Source organism: Bicyclus anynana, chromosome 18, assembly GCF_947172395.1.
Source record: "Bicyclus anynana chromosome 18, ilBicAnyn1.1, whole genome shotgun sequence".
NCBI classification, from domain to species: domain Eukaryota; kingdom Metazoa; phylum Arthropoda; class Insecta; order Lepidoptera; family Nymphalidae; genus Bicyclus; species Bicyclus anynana.
Window position 1 is genome coordinate 3,075,204 of NC_069100.1, and position 20,848 is coordinate 3,096,051.

The 20,848-nt window shown below is 35.9% G+C and overlaps 1 protein-coding gene across 2 annotated transcripts in view; it reads right to left on the reverse strand.

Moving 5' to 3' along the window:
* Positions 1-1,373: 1,373 nt before the first annotated feature.
* LOC112051215 (uncharacterized) overlaps positions 1,374-20,848 on the reverse strand; it is a 29,389-nt gene continuing 9,914 nt past the window's right edge. For both annotated transcript variants that reach the window (XM_052886819.1, XM_052886820.1), the window contains 7 exons: positions 15,529-15,656; positions 14,126-14,830; positions 13,522-13,611; positions 10,612-10,663; positions 10,117-10,205; positions 9,354-9,445; positions 1,374-8,427 (listed from right to left, as the gene is read on the reverse strand). In XM_052886819.1, the coding sequence (XP_052742779.1) occupies positions 9,358-9,445; positions 10,117-10,205; positions 10,612-10,663; positions 13,522-13,611; positions 14,126-14,830; positions 15,529-15,656 (1,152 nt within the window). In that variant the 3' untranslated portion in view covers positions 1,374-8,427; positions 9,354-9,357. The remainder of the gene's footprint in view (positions 8,428-9,353; positions 9,446-10,116; positions 10,206-10,611; positions 10,664-13,521; positions 13,612-14,125; positions 14,831-15,528; positions 15,657-20,848) is intronic.

The window sequence follows — 20,848 nt, forward strand, 5'->3', positions numbered from 1 at the left end:
GCTCCCACCCTTAGATACATAGAGGTGTCAAACCTCCCACCAATTCGAGCAAAAAGAGACATGGCTGTACCATACATTTCTCGAAGCAATTATCACTTATTTAATTTTTTAGCAATAAAAAAACACGAAAAAAATAACAGATATTCGTACCATAACAAATTATTTATCTGTAGCTTAGACCATTTAAATAACAGGTCCTGCCTCGCTAACCGTTACCCCTCTGGCAAAGATCAAAAATCTATGATCTAACGCGTTTATAAAAACTGTTGCTATAGAATCGATGTTTCATTGTTGTAATCGTTTTCGTCGTGTAAAGAGCTCCCTAAAAATTTCGGTTTGTGTATTTAAATGGCATAAAAAACGGCCAAAAACTTGTAGTTTAGTAAAAGATGGAGTAACGTTTCATTTGAAAGTATTTAAACCTTAATTTTATCAAAACTCTAATAGAAACAATTTATAAAAAGAAACGATTATTTTGACGAAACAGCCAAACATCGATCAGTAATCGAATATTCTATGTATTTAATCTGTGGATAGTCTAAGCAATGTGTTTGTTAGTCTGTGTAAAAATTACGCGTGTGTGTATTGCGAATCAAATTTATAGTTGTGTGTAGTGTATGGACACAGAATATACTTAATGGTGTTAAATGTTTTCGATGTGTGAGTTTACCTCGTCCCCCTCAAAAAATGACAGACTTTTTTGTTGGTGAATTTGGGTGCGAACCACGTCCAGTTATTAATGGTCTAAGTGTGTAGTGTATGGGCCGGGCATTTTAGTCGAGTAGCATACTAGGCTACTTGCTACCACCCAAAAAACGTTCGTACTCGACTAAAATACTAAAGTAGTCCGAACTATACAGCCTTTCTTGATGAGTACTGTTTCAAACAAATTAAAAATGAGTATATCTACTAAACCGATTTAAAAAAATCTTTCACTGTTGGGAAGTTACTACTACTATACTATCCCCGGGTGCCATAGCTGTACAGCTGTACTGTGAACCGGAACTACGCGGGTGAAACCGCGTGACGTCTGCTATCTATACTAACATTATAAAGCTAAAGAGTTTGTTTGTTTCCTTGAACGCGCTAATCTCAGGAACTACCTGTCCGATTCCTGTCCATTAATCCGATTTGAAAAATTATTTCAGTGTTAGATAGCCCATTTATCGAGAAAGGCTGTATAAGTATATCCACGTATTCCTACGGGAACGGGCACCACGCGGGTGAAACTGCACGGCGTCAGCTAGTTATATATTATAAAACATGCGAAAATATAAATAAAAGGGAATGAAGTCCGCTAGTTTCTAATTAAGGTAAGAAACACGTAAGAAACTGGAATGTTTAACTAACGCATTTAAAATGAAACAGCCAAATTAATTTTGCCATGTTTTTTATTTGTTCAAAAATTCTATTGTCAATATATGTATATATTTTTTTAATTTGACAATATTGTGAAAAACCCCCTTTAAATATTACAATTCATTGAAAGAACAACTCTGAGTGAGTTGGTCTTAATCATCGAATAGAATATACATAATAGTATTTAACAGTTTTTTAACCTAGTTCATTAATCTAATTCGTTACAACATCATTCAATAGAAGGTACATTATTAAAAATAGAGATTTTTTTACCCCACACATCATAACATTGAAATTTAAACGTACAATTCAAATGTAGAATTTATAATTAAGCCTTTTCTTACGCAAAACAATAGCGCCAATTGAGAACCAATTTCTAAACGCATTTGTTATGACAGACATAAATAAATAGTGTTATCTTTTTCACAATGTTCCGATCAGAAAAAGATAGCGCCATGTTTATTAGATCTGCCAATTTTGTTTTGTTTTTAACATACTTTAGCACTAATGTTAATCACTTTACGATTACTCTAAAAAATAAAAGACTGTCGTATACCTAATATGGCTATATAAATTACACCTAACATTAAACAAATCATACCAAAAACGCATGCAACACACAATATTTCACATGAAATTAAATGCAAGACTAAAAACTAACAATTTAAACATAGTTCTCCCTGAAATAAAAAAAAACATCACTATTAATTTTATATTTAGACGGAATATTTTGTTGTGCAATTCACAAATAAAATATTCCATTAAGGATTGGTTTGCTTATTTACCAAAATTAACTCCCAAAATTCCCCCACAAGTAACAAAGTTAGATTTCAAGACTACCAAGTACCATATAATACAAGGTTACCTTGTATTTTAATCATTTTAACACAAAGGTAAAATGGGCATATTGAATACAAGAATAAAGACTAGGTATCAATTTAAACATACACACAACATATTCAATTTTCACTGATAAAAAGATACCTACTATTTTATTTATTTGCCCTTTAATTAGACGGAATATTTTTTGTGCAATTCACAAAACAAAAACAACATTCCAATTATTAAGAACTCATTTGCTTATGTACTAAAATTAACTTTAAAAATTCCTCCACATGTAACTAAGTTACGTTATAGTAGTACAATAATATTACCATACAAGGATGCCTTGTATTTTTACCATGTCTTTAGTAACATCTTTACCATATGGGTAATCTGGGTACTTGCAAATAGCCTAAAGGTTTTTCCTATTCCTTTACAAAAAATAACGAAAAGGTCAGTTTTTCCTCATTAAATAAGTTTTATTTTCTAATTGGGCACAAATTATGTTCACAAGGGGCCCTGCATGTCTGTCTGCATTTCACAGCCATTTTACATAAACTTTTTTAATTGCTAGACTAACATTTAGCACAATTTTATTTATAAAAAACAGTGTCGCTCTACCCCCAATGTGAAAATAAATTAGGTTTATTTTGCAAAAAAATACAATTCATTGTTGTTTTTAAAGATTTGACTGATTAGAATTTCTATGCACTCAATTTTAATTAAAGATAATAAACTTACACTTAAAATTCAGCCGAAGTTTCATATTTTTATGTCAGACATATTTTAGATCTTTCTCACCAAAAAACTAATTAAAAATATCTCTGTTGTTAAACTATTTGCTCATAGATCAAAAAAACACCGACGCGTTTCCGCCGTCATTTTGAATACAATTTCAAAAAGAAAAAAAAATTACTTTCGTGTCTTTGGTTTACAACTGACCCATTTTAAATGGTTCTCTATTTTTGTCTATGCTACAACTCACATGAAGACAAACAAATAAATGATTTCTTCATTCAATGTTAATACTTAGCTATTTCTATAAATAGTTTTACAATTATAGTGCGTTTGAAATACGTTATTTGATACACTTATACTTTTTGTAGCAGAGGAAGTCGAGCCATGCAGCACCGCCGTGTTTTGATCTGAAGGTTATGGTTTCCAGTATGTAATACTTACCGAAATAAAGTATGTTGAAAGACAGACAGACAACAAAGTGATCTTATAAGAGCTCCGTTTTTTTTACAATAGGTAAACCACTCTAAAAATTGTTTAATTAATGTAAAGTACATGCGCAAATCAACTACAGGTAAACTATATAACCGAGTCCTCACACGTGTGGTACAGGGGTGCGGGGGTATGACGTCAGAGGGGACAAGCGAGAAGCGAACGGCACGCGTATATCTTCATTCTTTTTTTTAAAAAAGAATATTTGCCATATCTTTTTTAAATATGACCAATATTCCCATTCCCTCCAGCTACTCGTTTTCTTGCTTCCGTAAGTACATTACCTTCTTTGGGAAATAGATTTGACTTGTAACATTGTCGTGTTCCGGTCTAAAGGGACTGATTGCCGGTGTCCACACGAGGCTAAACATCTACATTCTACGTCTCAGACTAATAACATAAGGACCTGCCCAACTGTTTTTTTGTCAAAGTATAATATGATCAACGATCTAATGCGATTTTCCTGTCTCTATAGAATAGATGTTTCATAGTTGTGTGTGCTCGTCGGTTATAGAGCTCCGTAAAAATACCCTTTTGTGTAGTTTCAACAACTTCTAAGTTATATACTTAATGTAAGCTCGTATTCTCCTCAAAAAATTACAGACAATTTTGTTAATGACTTTAAGACGTAATACTAGTCCTTATGTAATTAATCTGAGACCTACGACAAGCACGCGAAGTATTGCTTTGTATATAGACGATTTCACTTACCATCAAGTGTTATCTGCTTGGTCTATCAATGCTTATTACTATACAAATTATAACTCGCTTGTTCCCATCTGTTGTCACATCCTTGTACTGCGCGGGAGAAGACTAAAATGTACTGGTCAGGGATCCGTAGAACATTTTTCACAACTGATTACTAACAAGTTAATTTTTCGTAGGTAGCTTCATCTCGATGAGACGATCAACTTTTTCCTTGTCCTTGATTCTGGTAGCTAACTAAGTTATCTAGAAACTATTAATTAACTTTTAACTTTTGATACACTACCCTACTCCCAACTTGTATCAATTACGAGGTTATTAAAAGTTGTTACTAACCAGCTGTTTTTTACTGTTGCTTAATTAATAGTTATACAATTTAACAGCCAAAATGTTCTGCAAATTGCGTGGTACATTATCTCGTTTTGACGCTTAGAAATTTTTATTTCCTGGTCAAAAAGTTGATCGTCACATCGAGATGAAGCTATTCACGAAAAATTAACTTGTTAGTAATTAGTTGTAAAAAATGTTGTACGGATCCCTGACTGTATTGTCTATATATCAATAAACAGTGTGAATTAATTTTAAATCCTTATTTGTAGCACCCATGACTTAAACATGCGCTTAAATAACGATTATCTATATAAAAGTGGACTACGGCTAAACGTTACAAAGTGCCTTTTTAAGTCACGCAATGCATTATCGTAGAAACAATCACCTTTTACAACTAATAATTTACATCCGATACTTTTTAAATCGACGTTTTTCATTTAGACAACAATTTATAATACAGCGTGAGGCCCCTTTTTTTATTAATTTATAATTATTTTACTATGTTTTCCAACATTTAATGTGGCTATTTATTGCTTTAAACTTTTATCGACGTCGACTTAATTCACCAAAAATATGCACAAAATGTAAACTTAATTTTAAATTTAGTTTTTTTACAGTATATGGAATCTTTACTTCGTCTTAAAAATCAGTATCGCTACGTGCAGGTCATATTTAGAGTCAATATTTTGGCTTTACTATAGTTCCGAAATATCATAATGTTTTCATGCTAATATATTCTAGTGAGCAATTTAGAAATAAAAACAAGTAAACAATGTAAAAAAACGGATTGCCGAGTAAGTGATTATAATACGTCACTTCGTATCGTACCTTTAAACTATTTTTGGTGAAACTAAATATCGACGCCATTTTAGTTTTAGTATTATTAATAATGTTCCTATCTGAAAAACGTCATAATGTTTTTGGCGCATTGTCAAACCGATATAACAATTTGAAAGTATCTTAGAGCTAATTCTAGAAGCTAACTTTAATTTTATTTAAATAGATTAATAATCTGTAATAATTTAGTTGCTATGTTTCTCAATAATCTGAAAACTTACATTAGGATGAAGTTAAAAATATGGCGCGAGTACATATTCGTTCTCTTTTCAATCTGTCAACATGCCACCGTGAGAATAAATTAAAATTTTGTCCAATGGCGTCGGAGTTGTTCCAGTCTTTTATACCAACGCAATTAAAGAGATAGCAGTATTTCCGGTTGCGCAGCCATTGGTTGAATTTTGTCTAGAGTACATGCAAGATAAGTCTGCATCGCAATTTGTTGCCAGCGTTAGTGATCTCTTTTACCCGGCAAGAGTTAGATAGAGATAGACGACAAGATGGCGGCACTTTTGATTAGTTCCGATTTTGGCCACGCGCAAACTTATTGTGTACGCACTCTACTTCTCTTTACGAGATTATCTTGTTGGTCGCATGTAAGCGCCACAGTAGGCCTAAGATGCGTACGACGTATCCCGAGACTCGTTTATATCGCTCTCTCTTTCGTTGCGTTGGCACGAAAGAGAAAGCAATGTTTCCAATTATCCCGTATCGGAAAGAGAGCGCAATATATAGAGAAAATTTAGTTTAGTTATTTTATTATGACGTGTATCTTGGGACTACTGAAGGATCTAGAGGTGGCGATGACTCGAAAATAACTTTATTGCATATTTTCAACAATATAATTTCAACAGAGGCTGTTATTTTGTGCTTACAATATGTTTATTTTTTGACCTTAGGTTAGTTGGACATTTTAATGATGACAGCCAACAGGATGCTCGGTTGTATTTCCCATAGCATAGAGTTATATTCTGTAAGGAAAATTAATTAAAAATGTCTAAAGAACATGTGTTCTAAAATGAATATTTTCGGAGTAAAAAACATTTCTTTTGAAATAAATCTTAAATTGTGTCCCATAAATCGCATCCTTATATTATGACTTAGCCAAACTTATTCATTGATATAGATCATGAAGTAGCTTACTAGTGAAATGCGATGTTGCAATATCTCGACGATATCGACAGTCTTACCTCTACGATTACATATTTTAAAATTCAAGGATAGATTTTAAGGCGTGTGTTACATGAATAGTCGGAATTTTTTGAATTACTTTGTATGAAAACTTAGTTATGCAGTTCGGCTCCTATAAGTGGACTTGTCAACACCTTGAAGTTATGGGAAACACTCCCGAGCACCCTGTATACATATTATATTCTGAGGATAAACTACAACTTATTTTAACACATTTCTCAGGGGTTAATTTGTCATTTGGCTGCATATACATTGTATAACCAAGTATTCAATATTATTAAACTTTTTAACTATACTAAAGAAGTCAATTAAATTTTAACTAACAATCAATTATTATAATTTAATTGATTGACTATTATTATTATCTAAACTGTCATGGCACTTGGTATATATCATGAAAAACTCGATTTAAATTACTTATATACTACAATATTATATTTATTTTTAATATATTATGATTTTTTTTTCATGAAACTAAGAAATAAATTTTAGTAAGCACTGTGCAGTTATATTTTTCCTTTTATTTTATTGTTCTATATTTTTTGTAGGTGGCTTTTCTTTATAAATATATCAAAAAACGACAAATAAACATGTGTCATGACATAAAGTCATATTGATATATCAAGCAAATACATTTATAATCCAAATACATTTTAAAAAAATCATTTTAATTAGTTAAACGTTATCTATTTCAGTTTATTTAAAAAGAAATCTTTTAAACATTTCAACATCTGTTTATGTTTAGTATTTTCAATACAAACAATAACAAACACTCATTTAGTTGAAACTTGAAATGGAAAAGTATATAGTATTCAAATAGTTTTTCTAAAAAAGTAAAAGTTAAAAAAAAAACAAAATGTGTTTCAAAATTATGATTTAAATATTCAATTCAATTTGATTAAGAACATACTGTATTTTATAAGGCATATACGTTGATTTAAGATTATCATACATTATTCTTCACATTGAATATATTAAGATATTGTTAGTCTAGTTCAAAACATTCAACGGACGGAACCCTAAAACTACGTATGTATAATTTTAAACCTACAAAGTGCTTAATAACATTGACATTTTAAACTTTAACTCTGAGTTTGTGTTTAAATAGGATTTTAAAAAAGGTATTGCATCTTTTATATTTTTAAAGTGATTTTAAGGTAGGCAAAGGTCGATTAACATACAGCCTGTTATTATTGTTATATTTTGTGTTATTTTAAATTCAAATTACGTTACTTTAAGTAGGGCTTTGTTTACAAGCACTTTTGAAACATCAAGTTTGATTATTTTAACAATTTAATCTGTACTATTATGTTTGTAAAATATGTGGTATTTTCCAAAATAATTATGAGCAAGAAAGATGTATTCAGCAATTCAAAAGTTTATTAAAATGTTTTAAATTTTTTAGGAACTTCAAAATCACTTTTTGAGCAGTCAGATTTTTTTATGCAAGTCTATTGTTACATTATTAATTTAAATAATAGTTATATCATATTGGAATAAAAGATGGTATGTGCAATGTAGACGGCAAAGCGAAAATTGCTTTTCTATGGATTTGATTAACATACCGGGCATGTAGTAAACACATTTAGATATAAAAACAATTTTTTTTTAGGAATAACTTACTATGTAAATGACAGACAAAAATTTTATATTATACAGATAATTTAAACACCTACAGATCGCCATCTTTGCAATAAAGTCGCCATTGCATTGATACGATTCCAATTTAGTTGCCAGGTAAATAAAAACATTCGACATCAAAATATAAAGAAAACGAAAAAAAATTCGTTGTAATTTTTTCAACTGACAACACAGTGAACCTTTTTGCTACCTGGCAACATTTCTAATTCTAGAAGTACGTTCGACAATACGCCAAATGTATGGTCAACTAATTTTATATCTAATTAATACGCACAACACGTTTTCTTTTGGGTCTGCATGAATGCAGGTTTTCGTCTGGAAAAGAAAATTAAAAATAATTATTATTATGTAAATGAAAAAAAAATCCGTTGTATAGTGCCACAAACTTTTCCCACCCGGCCAAAATTAGAACTAGTCGCGGCGGACGCCATTTTGCAAAACATTATACTAAAAGCTCAGACCAGTTCCCTTAGGACCTGCCTCGCTAGACGTTACTTTTCTGTCAAAGTATATGATCAACGTTCTTGTCAAAAAAATTACAGACAATTATGTTCTAGTTATTATACATTTTTCTAGTTTTCGAAGCGTTAGCGATCGTAGAAAGAGAATCGACGCGCCACTTGGCTAGGGGGGCTGATTTGTCTCCATTTAAGATATAGGATATGTAGCTTAAACCCTCATTGCTGGTTGGTGGGTAATGGCAGGTCATCCAGGTACGGGCCTTGTGTAAATCGTGTGTTTGTGGTATTAACATTCATTATTTATGTTATTGTGGAGGGGAGGTATCAGTGTTGGTATAAATAAGAGGGTATTTAATAACTTGAGCTCAATTGTTTGTTAGGCAGCGTGACGGTGTGCGCGCTGCCTAACAAACCATCGCATTAACAAACGCGGTGTGCGCGTTGCAAACAAACAGTCGCATTAGTGATTTTGTGCAATAATGTTTTGTTGTAATTCTTCGTTTGTTATGTTTTGTGCTGTAATTATTAATAATGTTTTATGTAATTATTGATCATAAATTGTTTAGTGTGAGCATGGAGAACATGTCGGGCAGGGGAGGTGAGTGTTTATGCATTCTAAAGGGATCCCTTAAACCTACTCCCAACTCACAAGTCCTGTGACCTGCTCGAGGTGTTTCCTCTACCACAAAATAATGGTACAATCAATGTCGTTGCTACACGTCACGTCACACTTGCTCTCCCGGTCAGTAATGGTGGGTGAATTAAATGTTTGAAACTCACGGCGCTATTGAGGCGTAGAGGGGGTGGCAGGTGAGGAGGAGCGGGAGTGCGCCGCCAGGGAGTGTTGTAGCGCTGCCGGCGTCAGCCATTCCCTGTGCAAGCACACACACTTATTAATTTGTGCTATCATATAATAGGCTAGTTGACACTTTTTTTAAAAGGGTCTTGAATTGTTCATTATCGTTTTACTAGATGGAAAAAAAATCATCTTTTTTTTGAGACATGAATGCATAAACTTTTTAATTTTCTTTTTGAGAGTGCGAGCCAAAACGCTGTCGGCCATGATGGTCTATATTTTATCGCTTCATGACGTCATGTAAACACTAAGCCTTAACCAAGTGTTTGTCAAAGTTATTAGTTATTAATTAGTTTGACGTTTATTTCTTTTAGTACATCAAATAACATCGTGACGTCACAAAATGGACTACAGCGTTTTACACGTTTGGAAAAATTAAAAAAAAACACATCATTTTTAAATTAAGTTATATAAGAAATTCTCAACTTTTATTCATTAGTATCGATACATTTCGGACCCTTATTGTACTATACGAAATTACTAGTGTTTATATTAAATTGGATATGAGTCAACTACTCTATTGAAACTCTTTAATTAGCCCTTAGAATATTATTTAAAAACAATGTATACTGATCTGCCAATCCGTATTTGGCCAGCGTGGTGGAAGGCCTTAATCCTCTCATTTTGAGAGGAAACTCGTCCTCAACAGTGAGCTGATTACGTGTTGTAATGATGATTTATACTAACTTTGGTAAGCAGCGTTGTAGGAAAGGTACACAGGAGCTGACGTAGGCGAGCCGATTGACCCACGCGGGGATGTCCCGGTCACACAGCGCCTAAAATAAATTAAAAAACAATTTTTTTTAAATTCTTTACTAGCGGATTCAGTTTTTCACAAATCCCGCGAGAACCATGTATTTTTCCGGGATGAAAATATACTATCTATGTTAATCCAGAGTAAAATCTATTTCCATTCCTAATTTCAGCCAAATCGCTTCAGTAGCCGCAGCGCGAAGGAAGCGCGAAGGAGGAACAAATTTACACAATAAAATTACACACTTTCACCTTTAAATATTAGTGGGACGAATTAGCCCTTGACTACAATCTCATCCGATGGTAAGTGATGATGCAATCTAAGATGGAATTTTCAAAATTCATTTAGTAATTTATAATTTAAAATAATGCGAAATATACGTTTTACGTGATATATATTATAATGAGAAACAAGTAATTTAAACTCACCAAACAAAAGGCGGACGTAAAATGGTTACAGTTGTTGTTCATGAGATGGTACCTGGAACAGGAGGAGCTTTAATATTAACTGTTTAATGATCTATCTATACTAATAAATAAAGTTAAAGAGTTTGTTTGTTTGTTTGATTGAACGCGCTAATCTCAGAAAGTACTGGTCCGATTTGAAAAAAAATTCAGTGTTAGATAGCCCATTTATCGAGGAAGACTAAAGGCAGCGCCGGACCGAGGTAAATTTTAGAATGGAGCGAGATCCAATTATGGCGCCTTTCCTGTTTGCTCCTAACATTATATACTAGGGACGTTTGAAAAGTTCGTAGCCTAATTTTTATCGGAATGTCATACATTTTTTACCGACTTCAAAAAAAGAAGGAGGTTTCTCAATTCGACCGTTCGATTTCGATTCGATTCAAGGCGTTTAAATCATAAAGATTTTAACTGCATTTTCAGATACTTTTTTCAGATATTCAGGCTTTAATTAACACAGCACTAACTTGGTACCGCCTTCAAACTGATCAGAAGGTAGCACATACGATGTTATGTTTCGCTTTTAATTTAATGGAAACTTTTTTATGATTATAAGGTCGGTTGTTCTTTTTTATTTTTTATTTTTTTAAATTACCCTCATGTTAAAGCTACATTATTCAATGTATAGCTATATTAATAGAATAAAATTTTATGCATTCATTTGCATTCCCCACGCGATCCCGTCAAACAAATCGTGACTTACTCGTATTTTTTAACGTGAAAAAAAATCGAGTATCTTAATCTTAATAATAAACTTAATCACTGCAATGAAGAACTTGAAGAAGAAAGGTTTAGCAAAAAAAAAACATTTATGAAGTCATGTTAAAAACTGAAGGTGAATTAGGGCCTTCGTATATATCGTGAACTTTATTCGGCCTTTTTTCCGGTGTAGAACAAAGTTCGCGGCCGAAGGCCGCGCTTTTTTTGCGCTTAGGTAAAATGCTCAGCCATAGCCATAGTCGAAAGTCCTATTACAAACCCCCGGCCGAAGGCCGGTCCGATCTTAATGGACTGGACTATGCTTAATCTATTTGTGAAAACCGCATCAAAATCCGTTCAGTAGAACCAAAGAATAGCGCGAATTAGCATCTCAACAGAAGGCAAACATCACATAATCGCCTTGGCTTCTTTGAGTTGAACAAATACGCGATCGACTGACGAATTTTCGCAACTGCTTGGAGTTGTTTAAGGCAGATACTTTTTTGTATATTTTGTGACCATGGTTAAAACCTGAGTATATTACTTTACTCCAGAAACAAAAGTAGAGTCTAAAAAGTGGAAACGACCAGGATCCAATGTTCCAAAAGACAGAAGCGGTTTTGTTTTTGTAATTACGGTGAATTACTAAAAAAAGGCGTAAATATAAACTCTGCTTAATAGTGAAATCTGCTGCGATGTTTCAGAGGACAAATTAAAGAAAAATGGCCATGGTCATTGAGAAGAAAAGTTTTGTTTCATCAGGATAATTTGCGAGTTTCTGCTATGCTTTTAACAAACGTTTGAAACGTTTGTTAAAAGCATAGCAGAAATTCAACAGTATAATTTAGAATTCTTACCTTACCACCATATTCATATGATCTAGTCTCGTCTCCATCAGACTTTTATCTATTTCCGAAGCTAGAAAAAGCTCTTATCGAGTTCAAAATTTTTATGAAAGTGGTCTATGCATTTTCTAAGAGTTTAAAGAAAAAAAATAGCTGGTATAGTAATGTTTCCAGGCCAACAAAATAAGTGTATTGAGCTCTAAATAAAGTTGAAAAATAAATTTACTAATAAATTATAGCTTTGTAGTTTCCTGGTTCACTTAGGCTACGAACTTATGGAACGCGAAGATTTTGACTATCTATAGTCTCTCGATCACGTAGTGCCCGGGTGCAATCATCACCCTAGCGCCCCCTAGTACCTATAGAAACCGCGCGGCGAGTGGCGCTTGGGCGCCCCTGAGATCGCGGCACCCGGGTGTAACGCATCCCATGCACTACAGGTAAAGACTCTAGCTCACGTAGCGCCCGGGTGCAATCATCACCGTAGCGCCCCCTAGTACCTATAGAACCCGCGCGGTGAGTGGTGCTTAGGCGCCCCTGAGATTGCGACACCCGGGTGTAACGCACCCCCTGCACTATAGGTAAAGACTCTCTAGCTCACGTAGCGCCCGGGTGCAATCATCACCCTAGCGCCCTCTATTACCTGTATATACCCGGGTTAAAATCAACGCACTCCCTGCACCATAGGTAAAGAAAGACGCCTCTATTAGAAGTAAATTCGCGCACGTCGCGTTCATCTCTTCGCTTTAAATATAGACGATCGAAAAGAAATAAATTTTTTTTCGATCTTGTCTTTACCATTTCGGCGCCCCCTAGGATTTGGCGCCTGGAGCGACCGCTCCGTTCGCCGTATGGACGGTCCGGCCCTGACTAAAGGCTATATATTATCCCCGTTTTCCTACGGGAACGGGAACCACGCGGGTAAAACCGCGCGGTGTCAGCTAGTGATTATATAATGATGACAAAGAGAATGCCCGTTCCCGGCCCAGACCTATTTTAACCACCCGCCAATTTACTTATGTCTAAAAAATCTTAATAATTTTACTTTAATAATGAATTTATTACTTTATCAAAAAAAAGTTGCTACATTGTTTCCTTCCTTAGTTAGTTAGTTTTTAGTTACTTAGTTCCTTAGTTTTCCAGCCTTAGTTTTAAGATATTTTTTTAAGACTTATGATTGGTTTGGTTTGTTCGTTTTCTTGTTTGTTAGCTTGTTGGTAACAGAAGAAAATAATAATACATTTTTCATATCTGTATCGTTCTGAAAAGTGGGCCCAATTTCGGACATCTCGTTCAAGTCGGTCATAGCTACAAAGGTGGGAGTATTCACCTGTCACCGCGGAACTGTTTGCCGAGTTCTGTGACGAGCCGCCTCACCTCTTCTTCGCTGAAGTCCGTGTAGCCTATGTGCACACTTTGCCTGCAATTACAAACACAATACATACATAATTATGCAAGCTAATGAAAAAATCTTATTGTAATGTTAAGGATTTTTAGACGATAAAAAAGCTTAGTATTGAATTGCACTATATGATGACGTACTAGGGGATGCCCGCGACTATGGTTTCAGTTTTTCACAAATCCCACGGGAACAATTTATTTTTCTGCGATAAAAAGTAGCCGATGTGTTAATCCAAAGTGAAATCTATTTTCATTTAAATTTTCAGCCAAATCGCTTTAATAGCCGCAGCGTTAAGGAGAAACAAACACACACACACAAACTTTCGCCTTTATAATATTAGTGTGATACATAGTTCTAGATAAATTTGTGAAATGGTGATAAACAAAAATATAAACCCTGTCTGAGTTTGGTATGGGCTCTTCTCGGACCAAGGCGCTTTGGAACCCTCGTTGCACCTGCACGCCGCTGTGGAACACGCCCACGCCCGCGCCCGCTGTGTACCTGCCGACAGTTGGCTGTTGGCGATGTATACCTGAACCGGAACTGTTCGCCCAGCTCGCGCTCGTCGCGCGGCGTGATCTCGAACACGCCCGTGAACGCGTACGGGTGTCCGCCGTACGCCCACAACGAGCTGTGAACCTGCACGCCGCTGTGGAACACGCCCACGCCCGCGCCCGCTGTGTACCTGCCGACAGTTGGCTGTTGGCGATGTATACCTGAACCGGAACTGTTCGCCCAGCTCGCGCTCGTCGCGCGGCGTGATCTCGAACACGCCCGTGAACGCGTACGGGTGTCCGCCGTACGCCCACAACGAGCTGTGAACCTGCACGCCGCTGTGGAACACGCCCACGCCCGCGCCCGCTGTGGACCTGCCGACAGTTGGCTGTTGGCGATGTATACCTGAACCGGAACTGTTCGCCCAGCTCGCGCTCGTCGCGCGGCGTGATCTCGAACACGCCCGTGAACGCGTACGGGTGTCCGCCGTACGCCCACAACGAGCTGTGAACCTGCACGCCGCTGTGGAACACGCCCACGCCCGCGCCCGCTGTGTACCTGCCGACAGTTGGCTGTTGACGATGTATACCTGAACCGGAACTGTTCGCCCAGCTCGCGCTCGTCGCGCGGCGTGATCTCGAACACGCCCGTGAACGCGTACGGGTGTCCGCCGTACGCCCACTCCGAGCTGTGCACCTGCACGCCGCTGTGGAACACGCCCACGCCCGCGCCCGCTGTGTACCTGCCGACAGTTGGCTCGGTTACTGAATGAATACTGGCATCATCTGCAGATGGCCCAATACATGTCATACTCGTACATGGGCGCTAGTGTGTCGTGACGGGTACCAGCGAGTGATTGTACCATTATTTCCAATAGGATCTGGCAGAATCAGCGTTGTAGGTACTATCTGAGTCGGATCTATTTTCTCGGCACAAAACAATTATTATTCTATAAGTAATAGTTATAAGTATTAAGACGTGTATTAGTTTTAAGTCTTCAATGTGTTGTGGTAACAAATAAAGTTGTCCTAATAAGTTCCTAAGCCTAAGGTTGCCTGGAAGAGATCGCTACTATGCGATAGGGCCGCCTTTTGTATTCTACTTTTTCTTATGTTTCTGTTTTGCTTGTTTTCTTTTATTTTTTGTGGTGTACAAATAAAGAGTATTAAATAAATAAATAAATAAATAAAAAAGTATTTTATATTCTATTAAATTTTGTGGTAGAGGAAACACTTCGAGCAAGTACAACACAAAACATTACCACACAAAATCACTAACGCGACTGGCAGCGTGACGGAGTCTACGCAGCCTAACAAACAACTGAGCTCAAGTCATCAAATACCCTCTTATTTATACCACCACTGGAACCCCCCCTCTATAATAACATAAATAATGAATGTTTATACCAGCAGCGACACGCACGAGGGTGTCACGACTCACCAGTTGGTCCAATACATGTCGTAAACGTTGAGCACGACGGGCGCCTGGCCGGGGCGCGGCGGACGCGGCTCGTTGCGGCGCGGCAGCAGCGACATACACGACGGAAACATCGTGCAAATGCCGCACGTCTGCAACGACACACGCAAATCAAATCACTTATTACCAGTAGGCTTTTGAAAATTTACAATTGATGTTGTCCCGGTCAAAACAGACATTCAGCTTTGCATTCCCAAGAAGCTAGGAGTAGGTATATGGATGGAATGGGAGCTTTTAGAATTTAATCACAACGGCCCAATCCATTCATGTAATTTATTAGCTTCTTGGGAATTTATACAAGGATACGATTGGTACTGTTTTAGCTAAATTGACCGGGCTATGCCATCCTGCCCAGTGTACAAAGACTCTTTCGTACATTATCTAAAATTTCTAAACACATATCAAACTACCAGCTATGCATAATAAATCTAGTTAGTCAGTTATAAAAGCTTTCACACGTTTGTTGCGTTTACAGAACATAAAAAGGTTGCCTGCCAAAGCTTGCTACTAAGATATAAGGCTGCCTTTTGTATTCCACTTCTTTGACACTGTTCATTTCTTTACTTATTTGTTCGGTACTACAATAACAAAGAAACGACTTGTTTCTTTGCTTTATTTGATAATTGAAACAAGTTGTTGTTAGGTGTACAAGTAAATACATAAACGAATAAATAAATTATGATTGTTTGTTTATTAGGATAGGGTATAATTGTTCTAAGCTTATTAATCGAATTTATTTTCATAAATTTAATGACTAGCGATTTATACCCTCATTTTTAATTTGTTTGTTGGTTAACAGTACTCATCGAGAGGGGCTGTAGGATAGGTAATATCTACGCTGCATTATTACTATACTATACTATACTTATTCTATATTATACTTATACTTATTCTCAAAATAACTGGAGTCGTTTTTTACCGAAAGCCTACGGCGGCCTTTTTTATATTTTACTCGGCATAATAAATTATGAGAAATCATGTCCCAGTGTCGCCAGTCACATACTCGTAGCTTGGCGACAACCCTATCCTACGAAAACCACCGTATAGGCTTGGCGGCAACTCTATCCTACGAAAACTCCCGTATTGGCTTGGCGGCAACTCTATCCTACGAAAACACCCGTATAGGCATGGCAGCAACACTATCCTACACGAAAACCACCATATAGATAGACGGTAGATACTTATATGTAGGGTTGTTAGCCCCTGCATCCTGTATAGTTACAGCGACATCCACAATACTACATCGACGAGTATAAAGGACAAGAATCGATCTCCAGGTCGCCGAAGTTAAAAGCCGGACAGCCAGTTTGGCCTGACAGTTGGGTAAAAAGCCCAGACAGCCTACATTTTTGAGGATTTTATGTACATCAGTATTATTAGGCACGACAATTATTTTATGTAAAATCAAGCATTCATGATTATTACCGTAAATTTTGTTCCTACACACTCGTCATTCGCTCGTTTGCGAAATGTAAAGCCTTCGACGTTTTGTTGATTAAAAGCCGGACAAGCCTGACACCTTTTATTTCGGTCGGACGCGGAATAGCCTAACTATGTCCGGCTTTATCCGGACACCTGGCAACTCTACCTATATGTGATACGTTCTCATATACGAGGTCCGTTGTGGGTGAATATTTTTATTCAGACACAGGTTTGAATTTTGTAAATTAATCCAAAAATAAATATCGATCTAATCGGTTCTAGAACTACCGTTGATTTCTTTCTTATTTGGATTTAAAATAAATTAGATTTACATAATTTAAATACCAAATAACGATAAGGCCAAGTGTTTAACGTTTTCATGGTCAATTGGCGAATTTTGACAACAATTACCTAAACACTTTGGTGTAGTCTAGTAAGTTTATCGAGTATTCTATACTCAGAGGCACAATCTCCGCCCAATTTAATATGACGCGAGTATATAAAAGTGGTCTGATAATTGTTCCTCTAGAGTATATGTATATTGTACGATCATTTTGAGATTTGTACTGGATATTAAACTATTACATACAACCAATGATAATTTTATACTATAGATCGGTTACGTCCCTACAAAATCACAGCAAAAAGTGAATAATAGGCTACAACAATGAGCGCACACATGAACAATTTTGTCTTTAATACCACTATATATTCATGTGTATGTAGTTTTTAAAGTTCCTGACACACAACACGACATCGTAGACGATATTTAGGTATTATATGTTTAAATAACCACAACTAACATTGAGTTGTGTATAAATTTCCTCTTTTGGACGCTTAATTTTTCATGCGCTAGTAACATTATTCATATATTAGGTATATCTAACATTATTTAATATCATTGATTGCAACGAACCAACGTAATGTCGTTTACTACCATTGGATCGTTGGTACAAAACATTGGAACAAATGAAGTAATATTTTATTATAGACTGAGCCTTTGAGACTTGAAGATACAATGTAGCAGCGGAAAGCCTTTTCCATAGTGCCCATACATTATAACCTTATTGAGATAGATATACGAGGAGTAACTTATCCACGATGCCTCTTTGGCTTTCGAGAGGGAAAAAGTAAAACACTAAATCATCCTTGTGAAAGTACCTCACAAGGGCATGTGGCTGACAAAGTTATTTGCTTAGGGCTGCGTTTTTCTTTTTTATAAGTTTCGCTTGACTGAATTTGTTATGGGCTTCTTATGGTAGGCCTTGCGTCAACTATACTCAGAGGCACAATTATCCGCCCACTTAATATGATGCGAGTATAGTAAAGTGGTATCTCTGAGTATATAATATCTCATGACGTGCATCATAGGTCTACTAAATAATCACGTTTACAATACTTTTAGCTTTAATTATTTTTAATTCCCAACTTTGACAATAACAAATTTTCGATGATGTTAAATACAACTTATTGACAATTTAAAAGTAAATTTCAAGTTTCTACTTTTAAAAAAAAAATTAATTTGAAAAACAAAACAACACCGAAACGTAAAAATATTGAAAAAAATCAAGTTTATAGGTATTTTTCGAAAAAAAAAATCACTTCGTTATTTGACGGTGGTGTCGGATAGATTAACTTAAACTTACTTGATTATTTTAAAGGCAGTGCATTTTTTTCAAGAAATTAAATATCACGTGTCTCAAACGGTGAAGGAAAAACATCGTGAGGAAACCTGCATACCGGAGATTTTCTAAATTCTCTGTGTGTGTGAAGTCTGCCAATCCGCATTGGGCCAGCGTGGTGGACTATTGGCATATCCCCTCTCATTCTGAGAGGACACTCGAGCTTAGCATTGAGCCGAATATGGGTTGATATTGATGATGATGACTTAAGTAATTTATTATTTTAATAGCAAATAAATATGTAAAATCGCAATGATCACATCACTACTTAGTCGATTTCCTTAGGACTATTATCGACTATTATCGATATATATTATTAGTAGATTATTATCGACGTGATGCAAAACTACAGCTTTTCAGTAATAATAGTCTCTAAGCTAAACCGGACGGACGGACGGACGGACTGACAGACTGACAAAGCGAAAATATGAGTTCCTTGTTGACTATGAAATCCTAAAATCATATAAAATTTAGAAAATACCTTTTGGCAACCCTATTCTTTATTTATAAGTGCCGCTTGGCAGCAATTGTTAAAGCACTTAAAGCCCTATTTAAATACACAATAACATTCAAATTAAAATGGGCAAAACAAAAGTCAACCAAACTAATTTAAAATTATAATATTCTCTGACATTTACATACAACTAGTACGTACTATTTCTTTGTTAGTTGATGACTTGTTAGCGGAGTACGAAGTTAGGAAAACTTTTGTTCTGTATTTTTGCTTTATTGCCTTACAAAATAATCTATACTAATATTATAAAGCTAAAGAGTTTGTTTGTTTGATTGAACGCGCTAATCTCAGGAACTACTGGTCCGATTTGAAAAATTCTTTCAGTGTTAGATAGCCCATTTATCGAGGAAGGCTGTAGGCTATATTTATACTAGTCTTGAAATATAACAATCAGCTAGATTTCGTCCCCGTGAAATGCCCTTAACGGTTCGATTTTCAAGTACAGACTTACATATAGGTACCCTTCCCTTCTTTAAAGTAAAGGTATACAGGGTGCTCGGAAGTATTTCCCATAACTCTAGGGTTATATTCTATAAGGAAAATTAGTTAAAAATGTCTCAGCAACATGTGTTCTAAAATGAATATTTTCGAGTGCCAGTAGCAAAATCTCGTCGAGTCTTACCACTACGATTACGTATTTTTATGCAAGGATAGAAGGCGCGTGTTACACGAATAGATGGAATTATTTGAATTACTGTGTAAGAGTTTTCAAATAATTCCGTATTAAAAAGATTTTTTTTTAGTTAAAAGAAAATTTGTTATGCATTTCGGCTCCTTTATGTGGACTTGTCAACACTTTGAAGTTATGGGAAATAGTCCGCAACAACCTGTATAGTCATGAGTATAGCTGTCATACATATACAAAAGGTAGTTTCGAACCCATACGGGGCCCTTAGTCATGAGCTGGTTCTTGCATCGCGGCACGATCCAAACTGACAACAACAACAAGCATAAAGCTTGTCTTGGGAAGTACGTACGTACGTACTATAATCTACTATACGTACTAAAGTCATTCTAAAGCCTGAGAATTTAATGATTCTTATATGTAGAGGTACCTATAGATAGTAAATGACCTAAGCAGTGGCGTGCACTACATACATGCAAAACACCCTGCCTAATTAGTATTCATTAGGAAACTGCTCACTGCTGAGTTCGAGTCTCCTCTCAGAATCAGAGAGTTTAGGCCTTAGTCCACCACTGCGGAATGGCAGACTTCACATACGCAGAGAATTAAGGAAATTCTAAGGTAAAAGTTTGAGGTGCATGCCCTGGGCGGGATTCGATCCTACACCCTCCGGGATCGAAGGCAGAGGTCATATCCACCGGGCTATCACGGCTAACGGATAATGCTTACCCTAGTTAAAACCTTAAGCACGCCACAAGACCTAAGCTATAGAAAATAGGTTATAATCACAAATCGGTTTTTCAATAATCGAATAGGTTACCCTCAATAGTAATAATCGCTATCGATCACATATTACTCTACTATCGATTACACATTAGTAAGGAACACACGTAAAGGCCGTACACTTTCGCCCACGCCGAACGAATTGGCTTCTCGGAAATAAATAGAAGGAACAATAATTTTTCAATTATTGTTCCGATAAAGATTAGTTTTGGTATTATGATAAATGGGAGCAGAACTTAGGCTACTTTTAACCCTAAA